The sequence below is a fragment of the Mytilus trossulus genome, chromosome 2, assembly GCF_036588685.1.
Source record: "Mytilus trossulus isolate FHL-02 chromosome 2, PNRI_Mtr1.1.1.hap1, whole genome shotgun sequence".
In the NCBI taxonomy this organism is placed as follows: domain Eukaryota; kingdom Metazoa; phylum Mollusca; class Bivalvia; order Mytilida; family Mytilidae; genus Mytilus; species Mytilus trossulus.
In genome coordinates, this window is record NC_086374.1 from 64,833,146 (window position 1) to 64,855,771 (window position 22,626).

The window sequence follows — 22,626 nt, forward strand, 5'->3', positions numbered from 1 at the left end:
ATATAATGGATTATGTGTTCTTGGATGGGATCCTTGTATCTGTCCCTATTGCTATTGCATTTGTGCATTTTCTTAAGAAGTGACACAAATATCTTTTTAATATTTGATCTGATGCTATATAGACAATTGATTTGATTGAAATCAATTAAATTTGATAACTTTAAATAACTGTTTAAGTCAAGATTTGTTTATGCAGGTATATCTAGGATTCAAATCTATGGCGGGTTTCCAAATCTATGGCAGATACCTAATCTAAGGAAGCAATAAACAGTTAGGAAAAAATATTAAAATTTGCCCTTATAAATTCCATAGATTTTATATCCAGTATATAAAATGGTAAAATGTAATTGCTTTTGGATGTATCCATGGCAACAATCTGCATTTATTTGTTATAAAATATTGCAAAAAAGGGGGGGAAGATGTCACATATTTCCCCAATATTTGGCTTAAAGTAGAATTTCAATAGCTTGAAGTCATACCTTTTTTGAAACTGTGTACATATATCATTGAGCTAATCCAATGAAAATCATATGTCTTTCATCTCATTTTTTGATAAAATTTGGTGTAAAAAAAAAGGTTTGTAAACATTACATTAATTTGTGGACCGATGGCCGGTCTAGCTATGAAAATACGGATTGTCAAAAAGAAAACAGCCAATTAAACATGTAAAAAATAATCTCGATGCTCTTATAAACCAGATTTGAAGGCTAAATTAGCACTCAGCTGTCTAAAACTGAATTTTATTACACAGTTTTCCTATTTGAAAAATCCACAGGGGCCAAAATGCGAAACTAAACTCCTAACTGTGTATTGCTTCCTAAGGCAAACGCCAAACAACTCAAATCTATGGCAGATTTTTGTTTTCTCCAAATCTATGGCTGATCTGGGGGAAAGAGTAACATATTACGTCACAATTGGATAACGCCTTATTATATCTTCGCCGTCTCTAACGATGGCGGAACGCATAGATTTGAACACCATTCAAGATAAAGATATTTCACTGACAACAATTTGTGGGTGGTTTAAAGGAATATGTGACCTTATATCCCGAAGATGGACAAAATGTGCTGTACTGATTGAATAATCCCGCAATGAATTATGGCACCGCTATTATCAGTACCGAATATTTTAGAAAAAAGGAGTTTTGGGTCCCTTTATAGCTTGCTGTTCGGTGTGAGCCAAAGCTCCGTGTTGAAGGCTGTACCTTGACCTTTAATGGTTTACTTTTATAAATTGTTACTTGGATGGAGAGTTAGCACTCATACCACATCATATATGTATCTAATAGTAGTTTACTGTCTACAGCTTCAACCTTGCAAAGTTTTTTAAGTGAAATATATATTTACCGGATACAATTTTGATTTAAATCGTCATCAAATAAAAAACATGTATTAATGATATCGCTGAAATAAATATTATTTGAAAATTCAAACTGTTTATCTTTATTTGTTACTCTTTTAATATTTTCTTTTATAAAAAGCGGCCTTCTTGTTTTTAAATATCTTATTAATTCGTTTAAAGAATTTGTTAAACAAGCTAGGTACCATGCACAGATTAAAAAATGTTTATATTTTTACAGAGTACATCATTTTAATCTTGAAGTATGTATTAAGGCATATGAATTTATCATTTAGGATTTCTTGGTTGATCATTAAGGAAAAGGCATATTTCACAAATGTTTGTTGACATGCTCTCGTTATTGTATACTTCCGATTGCTTAAGACAAGTAATTGGTCGACACTGTACTGTTTTCCATTTGCACAAAACTTGCCATACATTTGGAAACTACATAAATCCGCCATAGATTAGGAAATTACAAAACTTGCCATTGATTTGGGATGGCATGACGTCACATTTATCATAGATTAGGAATCTCCCATAGATTTGGAACCCACCATTGATTTGAGTCCTACATATATAAAAAAGATTAAATCAAATTTGAGTCTCGTAGCTATAGACATTTTTTTCAATTTTCTTTGATTTCTAAATTTAGAAATTAATGTTCACTGTAGCTGATAGCATATGTTTTACAATGAAAACAATCTGTATCTATCCATGATATCTGCTAAGAGTTATAAATGATTCTTTTTCCTTTCAGGATGTCGTGTAATAGAAAAATTTGATATGGCTTTTATCATTGATCGTTCTAACAGTTTATCAACCGATGACTTCGTACGCGCCAAAAACTTTGTCAGAAACGTTGTTGATTCCTTTGACATAACACCAATCAAGACCCGGGTAGCTGTGGTATCGTATGCAAGCCATGCTAAATCTGAGTTTTATCTTGATAGATACACTAATAAAGTAGACTTGAAGAACGCCATATCAGCTATACCGTTCGTTGGTGGTTCTACTGCTATCAGTGAAGCCATAGACCTGACCACAACTAACATTTTTACACCAAGTCACGGCAGCCGAAATAACGCAGTTAAAGTAATGGTTGTCATTACGGACGGCGATGCAAATGACGAAATAGACACGAGGTACATTTCAAGGTTATGTCAAAATAAAATTAATATCTTAAAACGACGGGTAATAACATGGGTACTGTATATAATTGCAACTGCGTAATGCATAAAATTCATATAGAATTATTTATTTAAATTTTGGTCTCGCAGATATTTCGTTATTTTGTTTTTTTCATCTATTCTTCCAGAAAATTACCAGAAGCCGTGGTTATAATTACGAGAGAAGCAATTAGTTATCCAGCTCTACAGCTTTAGTCATCATATATACATGCGTGGTATACGACATTTTAATAGCATTCCAAAGACACAAACACAAACAAAAGTCATACGATAGTTTGTTCAACGAGTGGCAAGTGTATATACATTACTCCAGGTACAAACAAATGCCAATACATGTAGCAGACAATGAAAATCAATGACTTCGGATATGCACATGGACATTTGGAGGGTTAAACAAGTCTAATAGCAGTTATATTGTACGGTGGGGGTAGGAAATCACAAAACAATAGTAGACTTTATATATATATATATTTATAAGTTATTACACCAGTTTACGGGGCGCCGAATGGGACTCTTGTGGTTTTGTACTCAAAATTCAATTTTGTACGGACAAAAGTGACTTTTGTTCAACAAAAATGAGTTCAGTTTAACAAAATTTGTATCATACTACAAATTTGAAATTTTGTCATACAAAATTATCTATCAGCGGACAAAAGTCACTTTTGTCATGACAAAATTCATTTTTGTTACACAGACGAGACTTTTGTTACCTAATTTGAAAATTGAGCGACAAAAGTCAATTTTGTATTTAAATTAGTTTAGTTTGGTTTCTGTGAACTAATTTGCATACAAAATCGACTTTTGTTACACAAAATTGACTTTTGTTACACAAAATTGACTTTTGTTACACAAAATTGACTTTTGTTACACAAAATTGACTTTTGTTACACAAAATTGACTTTTGTTACACAAAATTGACTTTTGTTACACAAAATTGACTTTTATGAGACAAAATTGACAAAATTGATTTGAAAATTGAGCGACAAAAGTCAATTTTGTATTTAAATTAGTTTAGTTTGGTTTCTGTGAACTAATTTGCATACAAAATCGACTTTTGTTACACAAAATTGACTTTTGTTACACAAAATTGACTTTTGTTACACAAAATTGACTTTTGTTACACAAAATTGACTTTTGTTACACAAAATTGACTTTTGTTACACAAAATTGACTTTTGTTACACAAAATTGACTTTTGTTACACAAAATTGACTTTTGTGAGACAAAATTGACTTTTATGAGACAAAATTGACAAAATTGACTTTTATGAGACAAAATTGACAAAATTGACTTTTGTCTTAACAAAATTGACAAAATTGAATTTTGTCTCAACAAAATTAACAAAATTGAATTTTGTCTCAACAAAATTGATTTTTGTCTCACGAAAGTCAATTTTGTCTCACGAAAGTCAATTTTGTCTCATAAAAGTCAATTTTGTTCTTACAAAATTGAATTTTGTAATCACAAAAATGAATTTTGTCGTCACAAAATTGACTTTTGTCTCAACAAAATTTACAAAATTGACTTTTGTCTCAACAAAATTGACAAAATTGACTTTTGTCTCAACAAAAATGACAAAATTGAATTTTGTCTCAGCAAAAATGACAAAATTGAATTTTGTCTCAACAAAAATGACAAGATTCAATGACAAAATTGAATTTTGTCTCACAAAAGTCAATTTTGTCTCACAAAAGTCAATTTTGTCTCACAAAAGTTAATTTTGTTTCACAAAAGTCAATTTTGTCTCACAAAATTGAATCTTACCGTACACAATTGACTTTTGTGATTTAATTTCCATATCAGGTAACAAAAGTCAATTTTTTATGCAAATATGTTTATATTTGCATACCTTTAAGACAAAATTGACTTTTGTCATGACAAATATGAATTTTGTCTACAAAAATGAATTTTGTCATGACAAAAATGAATTTTGTCTACACAAATGAATTTTGTCATCACAAAATTGAAGTTCTCACAAAACAAGTCTGTAGCACATAGTTTTGTAAGACAAAAATGATTTTGTTATGACAGAATTAAATTTTGTACAAAACCACAAGAGTCCCATTCGGCGCCCCGTACAGTTTGCCTACTTTACTATACTATGTGCCATATTAAGACTGGTTATATTACAATATTGGACGCACTATATGTTAATTAGTATACTTATTACATATAGTTCATTCTGCTTTTTCAGGCATGCTGCTGAAAGAGCACACCGAGCAGGTATAACCGTATTCTCAATAGGTGTTGGTAACAATATACAGAAACAAACACTGAATACTATTGCATCGAACCCTTCCTGTACTCATGTGTTTAGTGTCACCAGCTACTCCGAGATAAAGGCCATTAAAGAAGAAATTCAAAAGAGTACTTGTGGAGGTAAGACTTTTAAGGAAAGTTTGCTGTTTCTATTTATTGAACTTTTTTCTTTGTTAAAACTTGTGTATTGTTAAACACATTTTAAAGCATGGAAATCACGTTTTCTTATCACTTGGAAGTAAACGTTATAAAGCCCAAACTAATGATCTGATGATTAAATTTTTAGGCGAAAATTTCCCACAAATATTCAATAGTTGGACATATGTGGATGGGAATTAGAGAGGGGACAAAGCTTCAAATAAACAGTTATAATCATAAACATACAATGTTTGAATATGCAATTCCAAATATTAATTGTATTCTTTGGAAAACTCTTAGCATTTTAAACTGACTTTTGACGTTTTAGTTTTTAAGATATAATATAAGTAGACGAAAGCCTTTTGCAAACTTTTAAGCGAATTACTTGTTTCAGACATTAAATTAAATTTTGAATTAGAAATGGCGAGTTCATCTGATGTATCACTAGCCTGTCAACGCGGACGTTAGGAGTTCGAACCCCGCACGTAGCAGGTGCGTTCGATTCCAAATTAATCTTAATTGATAACGAAAACCAATTTCATGCATTTCTTTTGACAAAACGGCTTCCTACAACAATAAAGACTTACCGCCACGATATATCCATTAGTGCTGAAATTAACATTGAACACCAACAATCAACTAATAAAAAACACGTTTATAAGAAATTTTCTTGGGAGCGTTTCGTATGTAACGTAACTAACATGATTATGTTGCTTAGTGTTAAGTTATCTCCTCTTTTTATGGCTTCTCTGAATACTTCGAGTTTTACAATCATTTGAAATAGTATAGTTGTATATTTACATGCTTCAAATATATGCTTTTTATATGTTAATGTGTTTTAAAAGAGAACATGTAAATTTGGTATACTTCTGGTTGAGAGTAAGAAGGAAGGACTTCTAAATAAGCAAATGAAGTCTTTGTGTTTGCATTTATCAGCTGTGGGATTTTTTTATGTTGTATTTTTACTACATTCGTTTACTTGTACACGTATTTTTGTCGTCAATACCGATATTTGACGGCTAAGAGGTTGTTTGTGATCTGTAAACTATACACTATTCTTTGACACTTTTGTTATCTAACTGATTGACCTTAATACTATGTATTTTTTCTGCAAATTTTCTGTTTCATTGGTTTTTAACCCCACATATGATTAATTCCAACCTTACTTTACTACCTATCTAATCGTTACAGCACCAATTTATATACACGAGCCTTTCTGTTGCACACTTGGTGAATGTCCTACACTAGCTTACAATACAAAAATTGGAGGAGTAACACTAGAGGTGAGACAATGTAAAGCTCGAATGTAAATTTATACGTTTTATTTCAAGATCACTCTTGCATATGTTGTTGAAAGTATATCATATTGTTATGAATTTCTAGTTAAACAGTCATAATGAAACTGTAAGCACTTTGATATTTAAACAGATTCGCATCAAGCAACTGAGCATTTGAAAGTCGATCTTTCCGAAAGAACCGATATAATAATGATACTCGCAAACAAAGATTTCCCTGGAAGATTTTATCCGTTCTGTATAGTATAAAGATAAGAAGGTATGGAACAACTATCAATCATACTATATATTGGACATTAATGTTAACAGCTACACGCGTCAGCGAACAACGAGCAAAACCCACTTGGTTCTGTAAGATTTTTAAAAACGACCCGCTATATACTAGTAGATGATGTTTTCTCTCAATAAATATTTCAAATTCGCGACTATGTTGAACGCGTCTGTCACATCGGACTTGAGACAAATGATACAACAGATACAGTTAAGTCTGCTGATATCTTGACTAACACTTAGAAACAGAAAATGAGGGTCTATTTGAAACATAACTTAAATGACAACGCCGATTATTTAAGCTTCCGAAATGTGAACTTCACGTTTGTATGTAGCAGCATTACAGCAGCTGCAGCATACGGACTATGTATCTACTAGTTGATACGATATTCAGCTGAGCTCCGCTTTAATTTCTTACATGATTTCCTTGATAGAGGATTGCTACTCACAAGACAGCTATTAAACCAAGAGTTCTAAGTGATAAAAACGGATATGTTCCAATTGTCATAACTACAATCCCGTACCCTGAGATCACATTTATTTTTTGGCGAAATATATGTTGCTCAGTCTTTAGTTTTGTATATTATGTGTTGTGTACTATTGTTTGGCTTTTTCTTTTTTATACCCCCGCTTTAAAAAAAAAGGGGGGGGGTATATTGTTTAACCTCTGCCTGTCCTTCCGTCAGTCCGTCAGTCTGTCCGTCCGTCCCATGAATATTTTTCGTCGCATTTTTCTCAGGAACTACAATACAAGGATTTCTGAAATTTGGTTTCAGGGTTTATCTAAGTCAGATATACTGTGTGATGCGTTTTCAGATTGATCACTTGACAACTTCCTGTTTACCGAACACTTGTATGATTTTACACATGATAGCCAAGTTGAAAATTTTCGTCACATTTTTCTCAGGAACTACAATACAAGGATTTCTATAGTTTGGTTTCAAGATTTATATAAGTCAGCTATACCGTGTGATGCGTTTTCAGATTCATCACTCGACAACTTCCTGTTTACCGAACACTTGCATATTTTTACACTATTAATATTATCCACTTGCGGCGGGGGTATCATCAGTGAGCAGTTTCACTTGTTATTCATGACGCTGTCAGTTTGTTTTCAACTTATATAAAATTGAGAATGGAAATGGGGAATGTGTCAAAGAGACAACAACCCGACCAAAATAAAAAAAAAAAAACAACACAACAACAGAAGGTCACCAACAGGTCTTCAATGTAGCGAGAAATTCCCGCAGCCGGAGGCGTCCTTCAGCTAGCCCCTAAACAAATATATACTAGTTCAGTGATAATGAACGCCATACTAATTTCCAAATTGTACACAAGAAACTAAAATTTAAATAATACAAGACTAACAAAGGCCAGAGGCTCCTGACTTGGGACAGGCGCAAAAATGCGGCGGGGTTAAACATGTTAGTGAGATCTCAACCCTCCCCCTATACCTCTAACCAGTGTAGAAAAGTAAAAGTTTAAATGTTTGAATGTTCCTTTGGTATCTTTTAGCTTCTCACTGTCAAACAATTCGAAAGGGAAACTTGGAAAAAAATAAAGTTAAGCTAGTAATGAAAATCAACGCCTCGTAACATGCTTTATATTTCTACATTATTTATAGCGATCACATTGCAAATGTTTCCTTCTATAGATTAAAGCTCTATTATAATCTCAGCAATGATCTTGTTGAGATATAGAAAGAACATGTTGATGGATTGCCCATAAGAAAATTCTCCAAAAGTGACCAAATGACACAGATATTAAAACAACTATAGGTTACCATACAGCCTTCAACAATGAACAAAGCCGAAATGTGTTAATTGCTTGTGCAAAGCTATTATTCACGCCATTTTGGAATTTATTTACTCAGTTCTGAATGATACCGTATGCATTCGATAGGCTAGCGTGAGGTATAGAATAGGGAACGTGGACAGGATAAGATATACATATAACAGTACAATGTATATGTATTCACCCAAGACCCAATCATCAATTGTTGATTCATTTTGACGTAATGCGTGATACTGAAAAGTACCTTTTTAGAAAGGTTTTTAACTTTGTTATCATTATCTTAATTTTAGTCCAATGTTACATGTGGACTAGGCAATATATATACTGCCTTTAGCAACCCTTATCCAAGCCAGTCGTTTTACGAACAAACCACTACAGTTTCCTCTGGAACTCCAGGTGTGATGTTTGTAAATAGCTCTACTGACCGTACTCTGTACATTAACATGGTAGACGCTCTCAAAAGTTCTGGCGGAAGTGGAAATTGTGAAATTTGTATTAACCCAAAAGATGGTGACCAAAGAAATCATAGTAAGTTACCTTTTGCTTATCAATTATATTGTATTCCTGATGAGGTGACATTTAGACGCGGACATTATTTCTATTCTAACATGAAAGTAGAGACAACACTGACACACAACTCAGTCGATTTTTATGTACTTCTACTTGTCTATTGGCACCGTAGCAACTTATAGAAAACTTGGCGTTATTTTTGCGGCAAGTATTTATCGACAGAAAAGTTCACAGTACTTGATTATACTAATGGATCTCCAGCAGTAAAAAAGCTTTTAAAAATACCAGGTTTATAATTTGATATTCCAGACTCGCGTTTCATCTCAAGGAAGACTAAGTAGTAACGGCCGAATTATAATAGCTGGAATGCCTAATCAAATATGTTTAAAAAAAAACACTAGAAAAACAGAAAATTACAAATTTGTTTGCCAATTTTTGTTTACAGGATAGACGCGATCAGCAATGCCAAATAAACATCATATAAGTATAATCACAAAAATACTGAACTCCGAGGAAAATTAACGGAAAACTCTTAATCTAATGGCTAAATCAAAAGCTTAAACATATCAAACGAAAGGATAACTTTCACTAATTTAGTGAAAGCAAGTAATGCTTTAAGAGGAATATTTAAGTCCTATCTTCTTTTCATTCTGATTCAGAAATACCTGTGCTAATTCTACGTCATAACGATAAAGGAATAGTTGACGGGATAAGCAAAGAGATGGGCCTATATGTAGGGAGACTCTTTGTTGAGTTGTAATTTAAAAAAACAACATTTATTTTGACCCTTGGAAAAAAAAGCTAGAACTTTTTAGTTTCTTATTTTTTCTTATTTAATTTAATTCAATATAATTTTGATTTATAACACTCCTGAATGTAACTTCACAGTGCACACATTCCACGGAGAGCTCTAATCACCAGCTCTAATCCTACCCATTTACAAAGATTAGCAGCTGCAATCTAACGAGTTTTCTTCATGTTCTTAGAGAATAAACAACTTATATTTTGAAGTTTTGACGAAATAAATGCAATTGGTAACTTAGATACCTTCACGTTATGTTCATTACCTATTAAATGTGTTAAATTTTACAGATATCAAATGCTACCAGAATGCAGTAGAAGTTCCCTGTCCAGATAATTGTGAAGGTAGAGTACATGTCAGTTTAACGCATTTTAATAAGCAAACTAATATAGTGTTCACAGAAGACACACGAAGCTTTTAAATACAATTTTAGTTTACTATGGTCAAAAGATAAAAACAAAAGTTTCAAGTTTTAAAACATTAAACTGTAGGTACTATAAGAGCTTTCATAAAGAATGTTAATATAGATAAACAAGTTATTCGAACCCAATACGTGTCAGCATGTATTCTTTTTTTTATAGGAATTAATTTCTAAATATCATTGGCATAAGCATTTAGTGGTTCTGATATATAATTTAGTAGTATGCAACTTAATATTTAATTTATTTGGTTCTATTTTCAGAAAAGTGGAACCTTTTCCCAAACGTTTGTACCGTAGAGAACTTAAAAAATGGGCATACAAAATTTGAGCATCCATTTTCAAAGCTCAAATATTTAATGTGCGACCAAAAACTGCAAAAGTATGTTGTTCATTGTCCACAAAACCAGTCTTATTACCAAGAGTGCGAACAGTGTGTTGGAGAAGGATCTAGTTGTCCAAATTTAACAGTACCACTGACTGGTTTAGTAAATCCTTGTTCTTTGGAGAACATATTGAATGGTCATTTTTTCTTTACATACCCGACCGATGTTACAAAGTTTATTCATTGTGATGTCTGGGGAAAGGCCTGGATTATGAGCTGTCCCCATGATGAAGAATGGGATCAGCACGAGTTAACATGTATCGTACCGCCAGGCTATACAAATCCTTGTAGAACATATAAAGTAGGCGATCCTCTTTTTTACCCTTATGAATGCGATTCGCACAAGTACATTCAATGTGATCTTTGGCACCAATCATTCCTAATGACATGTCAGTTAAATTTTGTCTTTAGTCCACTTGCAAGAAACTGTGTTCCAAGGAATTCATATACACCGCCTACGCATGATCCAATGATGGTGTGCCCAGACATACATGCTCATCCAACTACCCAAAAGCCGATTGCTATCATACCTGGTAATGGAGGTGCAACTGGAACTACATACACAACTTATACCTTTTGTGCACATTGTCAAGCGATGGTAACACCATGTACATCATACCACCTCATTGCAGGAGAGTTCCTGTTTCCGGTAACAGGCAATCGCCATCAGTACATTCAGTGTGATTTGTCTGGATACCAATACTTGAAATCATGTCCAGCTAATAGTTACTACTTTGATGGGGCTACTAACACTTGTGTCGATGGCCCATTTCAGGTTGACAATTCTTTTGGAAAATAATGATTCAGTCGGCTATCTTATGTAACAACCTCCACTGTGATCATGGTACAACTTGAAAAGCCACAATTAATTTCAAATAAATTGATAAAAAAAAATTTGTTAAATATTGATGATCAAATTTTGTTTGTTACAGTAAAAAAAATTACCAATTTCAAAAGAAGATGCAGATCGACATATACTTTATATACAAGATTCATTACTATATTGAAAAACAAATTCGCTGTGATAATCTAAAGGGGAAAACTGTTTTAAGCATGACAAAAGAAAAACAGCATCAACATTGATATCTTTTTTTATATATTAGATAAAACCATTTCATACTATAACCGATGGACGTCTATCGACCTTTATTATTAATCTCTAAGATCTGTCAAGATATGAGACTAACATATACACAGTCATGGGGAAAACTTGATTTTTTAAACTTGAAAAATCAGCCTCTTATTTTGGATGGAATATGATAAAATATTTGTAAAATAATATTTAAACATAGTTGATGGTAACATTGACGTTAAAACTAACAAAAAATGTATGAAACAAATGTTTTATTTAACCACTATTTTGATAACAAAATGAAGTGGGTTTTTTTGTACCAAAAAAGTGCATTTTACAACTTTTACTCTAGTCGAACTTTACAATGTCAGACATTTCAAAATTAATCTTAAGATGATTGTTCACATCATGGTTTATCGTTATACGACAAAGAATTAGTACTTTGTGCGCATACTCCATTTGAACGGATAACCGCCTCTTAACGTCTTCTGATTTCTGCCATAAGTTGACTTATTTGTTGCTAAGGTAGCAGAAACCATTCCTGACTAAGGGCATTGTTTGAATTTGAGTGTCCCTTTGCGCACTTGACGACAAATAGTGTTCGATATTTGATCAATATGGTTCAAATCCGTGCTACGTTCGAGCCAAGGAAGATAAACTAAAGTCCATTGTAACAACGGATTTTCCTCCACGATATTTCCTAACTTTGGCAAGTTCTGCGCTGCATTGGACACGGGTAACTGTGTGTCTGATCGTGACATTTAGGTCCTCGAAATAGTCTTATCGCACGATAACTAGTAGCGATGAGTCGATCTCGAATTGTTCTCATTTAAAGGCTCCTGTATGGCCACCACTCTCTTTTTTGGATTGATTTGTTTGCAATGGGGTTCCTTCTGACCAACCTTCAATATGCTTGATTTTCCCTAGGAGGTGTTATAGGTCTTCTTGATCTCGCAAGGTCTTTAACATCGTTTGTTACCTGATTTTTAATCTCAAAACGACTTATAGTGGAATGGTGATGGCCAACAATACGTGCAATTGTCACAGCAACATACCTGCTTATCTCATGCTGATAATCTTCCATCTTGCTGCAGTAAGAGTTGTGGATGATTGCAAGGTGTCAATCACATAACTTTATAAACTTGATTATAATTTAAAGTGTTGAAAACAATGATGATAAAACATATGTTTTATTGTTTACAAGTACAGTTGCGGCATTTGCAGATAAAAACTTATCTAGTCGATATTTATTGATTAGATCAGGTGAGATTAAATTTATGTTTAACTAGCTCACAAAAAATTAAAGTGTGATTTTTTCAATTTGAATTTCAATTTGGTATTGTAATACTTTTTTCCATGTGTATATATAACTGAAACTGTGCATCCAATTTAAATTTCATCTTCATGGGTAATGTGTTTAAAGTAGTCATAAAACATTAAAATACTTGGTGAGAAGACATTTACTTCTTCGCGGAACTTGAAGTTAGATAATAACGCGAGCTTCTTTCCATTTTCTGCAAAAACTCCTGAATGAAGTCAGCCTGTTATCTATATCTGATAAGGAGTTAAGTTGGCTCTAGGGCGGTTGTCTGTTGAAAACACCCTTCCTCAAACCATAACATGGTGTAAATAAAAAGAAATCCAGCATCTAATTGTCAGTTTCATTAATTGAGTACATATGACCAATCCCTTCCTAACACAAGATATCTGTTTAAAAGTGTCCTGTACCAAGTCAGGAAGATGGCCATTGTTATAATATTGTTCGTTTCTGTTTTCTCTTATTTTTGAGATAAGACGTGGCACGGTACTTGTCTATCCCATATTCATGTATTTGGTTTTGATGTTATATTTGTTATTCTCGTGGTGTATTGTCTGTTGCTTGGTCCGTTTCTGTGTGCTGTTGCGTTTCGGTGTTGTGTCGTTGTTCTCCTTTTATATTTAATGCGTTTCCCTCAGTTTTGGTTTGTTGCCCCGATTTTGTTTTTTGTCCATGGATTTATGAGTTTTGAACAGCGGTATACTACTGTTGCCTTTATTTAAAACCTGCTTCGAATTATTCTTTCAATTTGTCTTTCTGGTTATATTGTGGAGTACCAGTGTTTAGGGTAGAAACAACACATCTGTTTATACAATTGCTAGAGGTAAGAGACTTGTTTGTTCTCTAAGATATCTATAGGGTTTTATCTATCCATATCCGATTCACATAGTCCCTACATAACTTGACAGAGTATTATGTGGATTTTTCACGCTGATCAACTAAAATTAAGGTATGATTTTTTTTCAACAAATAACGATAGTGATCTTAAGTGCAATTATCATGCCACAATATTTAGTAAAAATAAAATGCCATGGGAATACGAACTATCCAAATTTCTTAAACCTTATGTGTTCCTATTTTACAATAGAGTGTTACTCAAAGTGTTTAATTTTTTTTTCTGTTGGATCATCTAGGTATTAACTTATTTTCATACCGTCGTATATATACTTCATTTTTGCTGCTACTAGTTGTGTTTTATTTCAATCATATTTCAAAGGGTTTCCTCCATTAAAATATTGGACATAACGACAGGCGTGCGAATAGGGAACTATTGGTGTATGAAATTTAAAATGTTTGGAAAAAAAATAATAAGTGTTCATATATTTCGTGCATTACAACTCAAATCAAAATGCAAATCCAATATGGTAAACATCTGGGGATCTTTAGTGAGTGGTAGCTAGCAATCATTCCGAATGTTATGTTTTAATTCCATGAAAGATGTCCACATTTATCATTTTAGTACAAAAATAACAAAATAATATACTTGAATTAAGTGTTTTTTAATTTATTGTTCAATACCTGTTATTTAGGAGGTTATAGTCTCTTATACTTTCAACGAGTTTTTTTAATTAGTCCATACAAGCATGATAATAGTGCCATATGCTGTGGATTCATTTATTTTCTTGGGTACCAATTTTCGTGGTTTGAGGAAGATTTACATATTCGTGGATATTTAATTTCGTGGTTTTGGCAAAGTCTACACCCATTCCTTTAGAAAATTTGTTATTCGTTGAACATTTGAATTCGTGGTTCTCCTGAATCCACGAAAATTGGTATCCAACGAATATTAATGAATCCGCAGTATCTGTTATATAACATTCAAAAGATAACGTATATAGAAATCTGAGACGTCGCTGGTGTGTTGCTGGTTTGGTTTGAAATAAATGCCGTGTTCATACGAGAACATTTACACTAGGTTGTTTGAAATATTCTGAAAATGATTTCCTGTCGTGTTTGCGAATGAGTCACAATTACCTTATCGCACCGAATACCGAAGTTGCAACCATGTTGTACCCCAAACACCTACAGTAACAATCGACGGAAATTAAGATAATACTTCTGATATGATTTGCATATCTACAAATACTTTAATCAGATTTTTTATGAAGCTTTTTTTTCCTTGGGGAGGGAACTATTTTCGTGACCTTTATCTTGATCTATTCATGTGCGATACTGATGCATTGGATCAAGGGATTCAAGCAAAGTGAGTTTGAAAATAATAATACATAACTGTTATTTCTATTCTAATGAATAATAAAAGAAATAATAAAGTGGAGAATAGAAATGGGGAATATGTCAAAGAACCAACAACCACACGATCAAAGAAAAGATAACACTGGAAGGCCATCCATGGTTCTGCAACACAGCGAGAAAATCCTGCACCAAAAAGGTGAACCTCAGCTGACCTCTAAATAAAAATAAGTACTAGTTCAGAGAAAATGGACGTCATGCTAACGCAAAAAACATATAAATGAACTGAAATTTTTAAAAAACATACAAGATTAACTAAGACCAGATGGCTCCTGACTTGGGACATACGGAAAGAAATCGCCGACTTTAAACTTGTTTAGTGAGATCTCAACCCTACCCCTATGCCTCTAGCCAATGTAGAAAAAACCGAACACACAGTGATACGCACAGTAAAACTCAGTTGAAGGGAAGTCCTAGTCTGATGTCAAAAAAGGTAACAAAAAAACCCTAAGGAAATTTACTATGATACATAAATTAACCTGAGATCAACCCAAGTTTTTCGTGGAGGTCGTGTTGATTAGTCTTTAGTTTTCCTTGTTGGGTCTTCTGTACTATTATTTGTCTGTTTGTCTTTTTTTTAAGACATGGCGTTGTCAGTTTATTTTCAATCTATGAGTTTGGCCTCCCCTCTGGCATCTTTCGTTCCTATTTTTTAACAATGGACTACAAGCAGTGACTGCCATGCCAGCTCCAAGCATCAATCAAACTGATCAGTAGATTATATCTTTATCATATAAAAATCTATATCACAAGCATTCATCTTTGTACAAAAATGAATAAAAATAATGGACTTTTGTCAAATTGTCCTGAAACAGTTATCAAGTACGCCAGACCAAACAACACTAGTGTGAGCAAATTATAACAAAACATCATCTTCGATATGCTTATTTTGTGTAACTCTATAAAGAATCTTGGTGCGTTGGAAGGTTGGTTCAACCAATTTTTTTCCCTGAATTTATATGAATTAAAATTAAAATAATGAAACTTGATAGTAAAACGACGGATTATATCTACAAAAAGAAAACAGAAACTTCCGAAAAAATACTGGTTAAAAAACTGTCAAAATAGGTGAAATATGGATACCATCATGTTAGTTGAGTTAATGTTAATATTAGGCATATATGCATATTAGAAGACGAAAAATAACCCAATGTAGATAGCTAAATTTTTCCTTCTTTATATTTCAAGCTAGACTACAACTTTGCTCAAACCGATTCTTGTGTTTCTCTCATGATCTAATTACTGGAATTTTAGATGACATTAGTCAACGTCACTATCACCAACCTCACATTTACTCCACTTTATGTCACATAAAGAAGGCGTGGTAATTATTCCTGGTTCACTCTACTTGTAAGATGGGATAATTTTGATCTAGGTTCACCGCGGTTTAAACCGTTCACATGATCTTAATCTAAAAAAAAAAACCATTCAGATATTATTAAGCAGAGAAGCGTAATCAGCATGTCCACAAAAGGTTTTTTTTTTTTGCTTTATTTTGGTAATGAGTGAATAAAAGATAATATAAGTTATATGATGAATATGTGTGAATGAGACACCTAAAACACAATAAAATAAGGAAAAAACGTCAAGAATGCAATATTTATTTTTGATAAATATCTTTCATATTATAACAATATCACAGTGTATATTAAATTCAATAGCACAACATTTCGATAGCTTCTAGTGTCAACACTTTAACACTAACAATCAGTTGATATTTTATGCAAATAGCTGGTCATTCTCTTCATTATTCTAATCTTCGAAATTAAGTTGGATAAGATTTAATTATACTTGCACATAAGCTTCAAATTTGATAAGCTTTTGTGACGCCAATATTCATTGACTTTCGAATTGCCAGTTAAGTGTCACAATGTCTCCGTTGAAGGTTTGCTGTATTCTCGCGCTTTTTGTTGTCGTCTGTTATGGAGCCGACCAAAACCGTCAGCCCGGTGCTATTGGATCAGAAGTAGTGGATGCGGTTGTTAATCTTATAAGGGAGTCTTGTTTATTTGCTGACGAAAAACGATTCCTTGTCAGGTTAGCATATGTTCAATCGCATAACGGATATGATGCTAAAACATTTCGCAATGGATATCATGGAGGAATTTGGCAGGTATGTAAATTTAAAATCCTCCAAATCTGAAAAACAAGTTTATGCCACAGTGCTATAGAATAGAAGAGACAAACATATGCACTATTGAGTTTGCAAATACGTGTCTAGAAACAAGTTCACAAAATGGAGAAAAGGTTTTGATTAAGGTGAATATTGTTTAGTTGCCAATTTAAACAATCCACTGTTTTGGTTCTTATTTGAATATTAACATTCACGGCCACTCATTCCATAGATAACATTAACGTTTATTTTCATTTAAAGATTGATAAGAACATGTTTTACGAAACCCTCAGTAATGCAGGACGACTTACAGCTGAATACAACATTATAAGAAACCAATTTGGAATAGATTGGAGTAGAGTCACATGGTCTGATCTGCGGAAGCCATTGTATTCTGGAATATCAGCGACTCTTTATACAATACTTCATGGCGGAAGTGAATGGCGAATAGAAGATCAAGCTAATTTTTATGAACTTCACTTCGTAAATAAAGCTGGGGGAAATTTCACAAATGAAGCACAAATTCTCGATCAAGGTATCAAATTTATTAATTCAATTTGACAAGGTTGTTGCTCAAACAACAATTCAATTGCTATTTAGCTAGTCAACTCTGCGTCCAGGTGATTTCCCTGTAATAAAACTAATTGTACATTTTATTAACAAATGAACAATAACTTTCTAATATCTGATCTTATGCTTAACAGACAGTTTACTTGCTTGAAATCAATTAAGTTCGATAACTTAAAATATCTGTCATTTTCAACGTTTAAGTTAAGATTTTGTTATAAATGTATAAAGGAAAGATAAACAAAAATTTGATTCTCATATCTTGAAAAGATGTCTTTTCAATTTTCTTTGATTTCTGAAATTAGTACTTTGTGTTGAATGTATTTGTAGTTATAACATGTGTTTTACCATGAAAAGCTGCTCTATCTATCCCTGATTATGTCTGCTAAGAGTTATACATGATTCTTGTTCATTTCAGGATGCCCTGGAAATGAAAAACTGGATTTGGCTTTTATTATTGATCGTTCTAACAGTCTTTCAACCGATGACTTTGCACGTGCGAAAATCTTTGTAAGAAATGTTGTTAGTTCTTTTGACATATCACCACATAAGACCAGGGTAGCTGTGGTATCTTATGCAATCCATGCTAAATCTGAGTTTTATCTCAATAGATATACTAATAAAGTTGACTTGAATAACGCAATATCAACAATTCCGTTTATTGGAGGTTCAACCGCTATCAGTGAAGCCATAGACCTGACCACAAGTGTTATTTTTACACCAGGTCACGGCAGCCGAAATAATACACCACATGTAATGGTTGTCATAACGGAAGGTGATACAAATGATGAAATAGCTACGAGGTATATTTTAATTTTTGCCATGGAACACAATATCTTAAAGTGAACGATAAAGATTACTATAAAGTACTTTATTTCAACTGAGATAGCAGCGCGCTTTCCTATTATATCTTTAGATTCGTGAAAAATAGCATCTATTTCATTCTTATTAGCAATGACTTGTAAAAATATGGAAAATTAGAAAAAAAACGTAAAATAGAGTTACGAGGGAGAATGCCTGAAATCAATTGAACATAAGTTTTTTAACGATCAGGATCACAAATTGGATGACCGATATGGTATAGGTGTGTCTTTTAAGCAAAATGTATTCATAGTTTTAAATCTTAGATATTCGAACTGTCGTCTGATATGTACTAATATTTAGATTGAAGTTATATGGCAATAAACAATAACCCACATACAACAATGATGCCTTTATAGGTCACCATACGTTCATTTACCACTGTCTACACTACACAACGAGCCTTTCATCGCCTAAATCAGCTTTCAATAAAACAAAATCCAAAAGACGACAAATTTCAACACACATACAAACACTTCCGAAAAACATGATTAAGAACAGTCCAAATAACCTATAGAGGGATTTCAATAGTTGTTACCTGTTAATTTTACGATGGTGTGACGTCACATATTAATCATTAATTCTATTTCATTTCCTCAATTCTGTTTTACTCATAGCTTCCTAAACATTAATATTATATATAACTGCATGAAATGCTGGTCGCAATTTTTTGTGTAACATGCAACATAAGAGTTTATTCTATTATCTAAGGCAAGCAGCCGAAAGAGCTCATCGTGCAGGAATAACTGTATATTCAATAGGCGTTGGTGGCAATATAAAAACAGATACCTTGAACAACATAGCATCAAAACCCGACTGTACTCATGTTTTTAGCGTATCTAGCTACTCTGATATAAAAGCCATTAGAGGAAACTTCCAGAAGAGTGTTTGTGGAGGAGGTAAGACTATTATTGAAACATTTTTATTCTGTTTGTATCTGTTGAGTTCAATTTATCAAATAAGAAAGTAATCAAATTGTATGCATGGTTCTATCTCATTTCAAACCATTGTATTAAGATTATTTATTGAATTTTTACTTAAATAGACTGAAAAACATTATTGCAGGGATACTGAGATTTTCAGCAAGTTCAGATTATAAAACGATTGCATAACAGTTGTTTATATTCTTTTGCATATATAACCAAAAAGAAATAAAATAAATGCACTAAAGCTTCGAAAATGTATAAAAATAAAATTTAAATAAAATTCCTGAAAATTTCACGAATGATTTGGCGAATTAACGTCATACGATTGAAAACTTTCAGATGGAAGATTATTTCGTTACTTGCACGTTTTAAATTCGGATAGTATCTAATTAAAATGAAGTTTTTGAGGTAGGTGCTAGTTCATTTTAGATTCTATTGCATTTATCGAACATTTAAGTTTTTTTAAAAAGTCAAGATGGCGGCTTACTCCTTAGTTACGACGTGTCATTGTGCTTCTGATGGTACATATAGTAGCCATTTAAGTAATAATGTAAAATAATAATCGCGTATGTTAGGGTTACTGTTCCTTGGGGTATGCTCGCACATATTTTTCAATTATATCATCTGTGATAATTGAACAATTACAAGTATCTTATTTTCATTACAGTTCCATCGTATTTAGAAGATTTATTTTGCTGCAATCTTGGTGAATGTCCTACATTAACTTATCCTGCAAAAATAGGAGGAGTAACATTAGAGGTAAAGCACTTAAAAGATCGAGTATGGATAAATAAACATTTAAATAAGTATTATCGAATCCTTCCTTTTTAAAGTACAATTTTCAGGTTTTTGTAAGTTCAATATATATATTGATGCAATGCAAAAACAATCCACTAAACATCACCAAATCACTAACAGACAACTAAACGTTGAGAGTTGACACTGCAAAACAATGAACTCCGACATTAAAGTCATAAGAAACGAGTGACTGGTGAAAAATAATGTTTATCCAATTATTGAACCAATGCATGTATATATCATAAACGTAGTCCTCTGTGCACGATTTTATCATTTTTTTACGCAGATATATAATCGTATTTTTTTTTCTCTCTGTCCAAATTGATTTAACAAAAATGGCTACTCATTAAATGCCGTGTTTTGAAGCCGAAGTTTACCGATTATCACCTTATAGTAAATAATCAACAAAAAGCATGGGTATTTAGCACGTGTTTAACATATACAAGCGAAGAGGGTCACGATTAGGTCACTGTGCATACGGAAAATATGTCGGCAAATTGCTTCCTGGCAGCAAGCAATTAAAAATAAGTAAACTTCTTCTAAATGTGGACAAATTAAAGAATTTCCCTCAGAAAAAAGTATAGGCATATTTTTTTTTTATTTGAAGTTTCATATGACTTTCAACAAAAAATGTTTCCCTCCTCTTCAACGCATCGATTTCATCGCCTTCGGTAGTTATATTCTAGGTTATATCTGAATACGTGCTGTGTGCACTGAAATAGCTACATTACTTGTTCTCTAAAACACTTGCTCGATGAAAACTAGAATCTGTATCATCATGCAATAAATGATTCTTGGTAAGGTTGGTATTAAAATTGATTGGACCTTTTTATTACTCTGATAAGCTCATTGTGCATCTGCATATCATGCATTCATAACGTATATACGCTAATCAAAGACTTCATAAGTTTGAATCTGAATTATCACCAATGTCATAGTGATTAACCAGACGTTTATAAGTTTGAGCAAAACTTATTAAGTCCTCATTCGGGTTTCTCGAAAATCGAACAGAAACTATAGTATATCGGGCACTATAGATGAAAGCTAGAGAAAAATTCTACCTCTCACTGACAAATGAAATCAATAAATATTTAAAAAAATAGAAAAGTGTATAATATTTAACGATATAGCAGTCTCAGTTGACATTAAAGACATCCAAGCAATTTGAAACGTAAGTAACTTCGGCATTTGTTTAGGGGCCAGCTGAAGGACGCCTCCGGGTGCGGGAATTTCTCGCTACATTGAAGACCTGTTGGTGACCTTCTGTTGCTGTTTTTTTAATTGGTCAGGTTGTTGTCTCTTTGACACATTCCCCATTTCCATTCTCAATTTTATTGAATTGATAAGTAACATATTTTTCTCAAAGTCACTACTGATAAATGAAGAAATTACAATGAAAATAAGGTTATTACCTTCTCATGCAAAGTTGACCTTAGATAAATTTAGCTATTTTTACAATGTATCTTTTAGACGTTTTGCTCCTAACTTTTCTCACTACATTAGCTTACATTTACCAGGCTGCCACATATTTGGGTTTTAGTGTTCCTGATGAAAACAAATACAAGAAAAGAGCTGTAAACATATGAAATGAGTGTTCTGTCATAACTAGCACTAAGTTGATACCACAACTTATGGAATGTTAGTCTCTGACAGTAGTGGTGCATCGGTAACAATATGATTTGTAACATATTTTTTTTTTTTATAAAAATAGCCTTAGATAATTTTATATCTTAACAAGAACCTAACCCTCAGCCAAGTTTACCATAGCTAAATTTGGCAATTCTTTTTAGTTTTTTTTTTACATTGCCTTTTAATGTTTCTACATTTTTAAACACTTCTAGCTTTCAAATGTTTGGTTTGTGCATTCTTGGGGAAGTTTAATCCAAACAAAGAGCTTTAGACGAAAAGATTTACGATTTTTTTCCACTGGAGTTTGATACTTTAGGTATTTTACTTTTTATTAAAGGAGTAGGTCCAGTAAGACCCCTTTTTGGCCCCAAAATATAGCAGTTTTACAAATCTCTGATAATACATAACATATATATAAAGGTTGGGGATGAACACGGATGCGGCCACTTTAATTTTTGACAAAAAACATCTGAAATTGTTATCAAAGGTACCAGGATTATAATATAGTACGCCAGACGCGCGTTTCGTCTACATAAGACTCATCAGTGACGAAGTGATAGATTTTTCATATTTAAGCTTAAATTGGGGCATTTTAATGACTAAATCAGTTAAAATCTTTCACAGAAAGTAATTGAATCTACTGAAATAGACACTTGAAGCGTTTAAAAATTGTCCAAAATCCTGAAATGAGATG

At 32.8% G+C, this 22,626-nt stretch overlaps 1 protein-coding gene across 1 annotated transcript in view; it reads left to right on the plus strand.

Annotated features, from left to right (window-relative positions):
* LOC134705940 (uncharacterized) overlaps positions 1-22,626 on the plus strand; it is a 41,934-nt gene that overhangs the window by 17,708 nt on the left and 1,600 nt on the right. The window contains exons 10-19 of the mRNA XM_063564652.1: positions 2,099-2,483; positions 4,722-4,906; positions 6,116-6,207; positions 8,574-8,811; positions 9,886-9,939; positions 10,278-11,188; positions 17,413-17,686; positions 18,137-18,560; positions 19,291-19,478; positions 20,173-20,264. Of these exons, the coding sequence (XP_063420722.1) occupies positions 2,099-2,483; positions 4,722-4,906; positions 6,116-6,207; positions 8,574-8,811; positions 9,886-9,939; positions 10,278-11,188; positions 17,413-17,686; positions 18,137-18,560; positions 19,291-19,478; positions 20,173-20,264 (2,843 nt within the window). The remainder of the gene's footprint in view (positions 1-2,098; positions 2,484-4,721; positions 4,907-6,115; positions 6,208-8,573; positions 8,812-9,885; positions 9,940-10,277; positions 11,189-17,412; positions 17,687-18,136; positions 18,561-19,290; positions 19,479-20,172; positions 20,265-22,626) is intronic.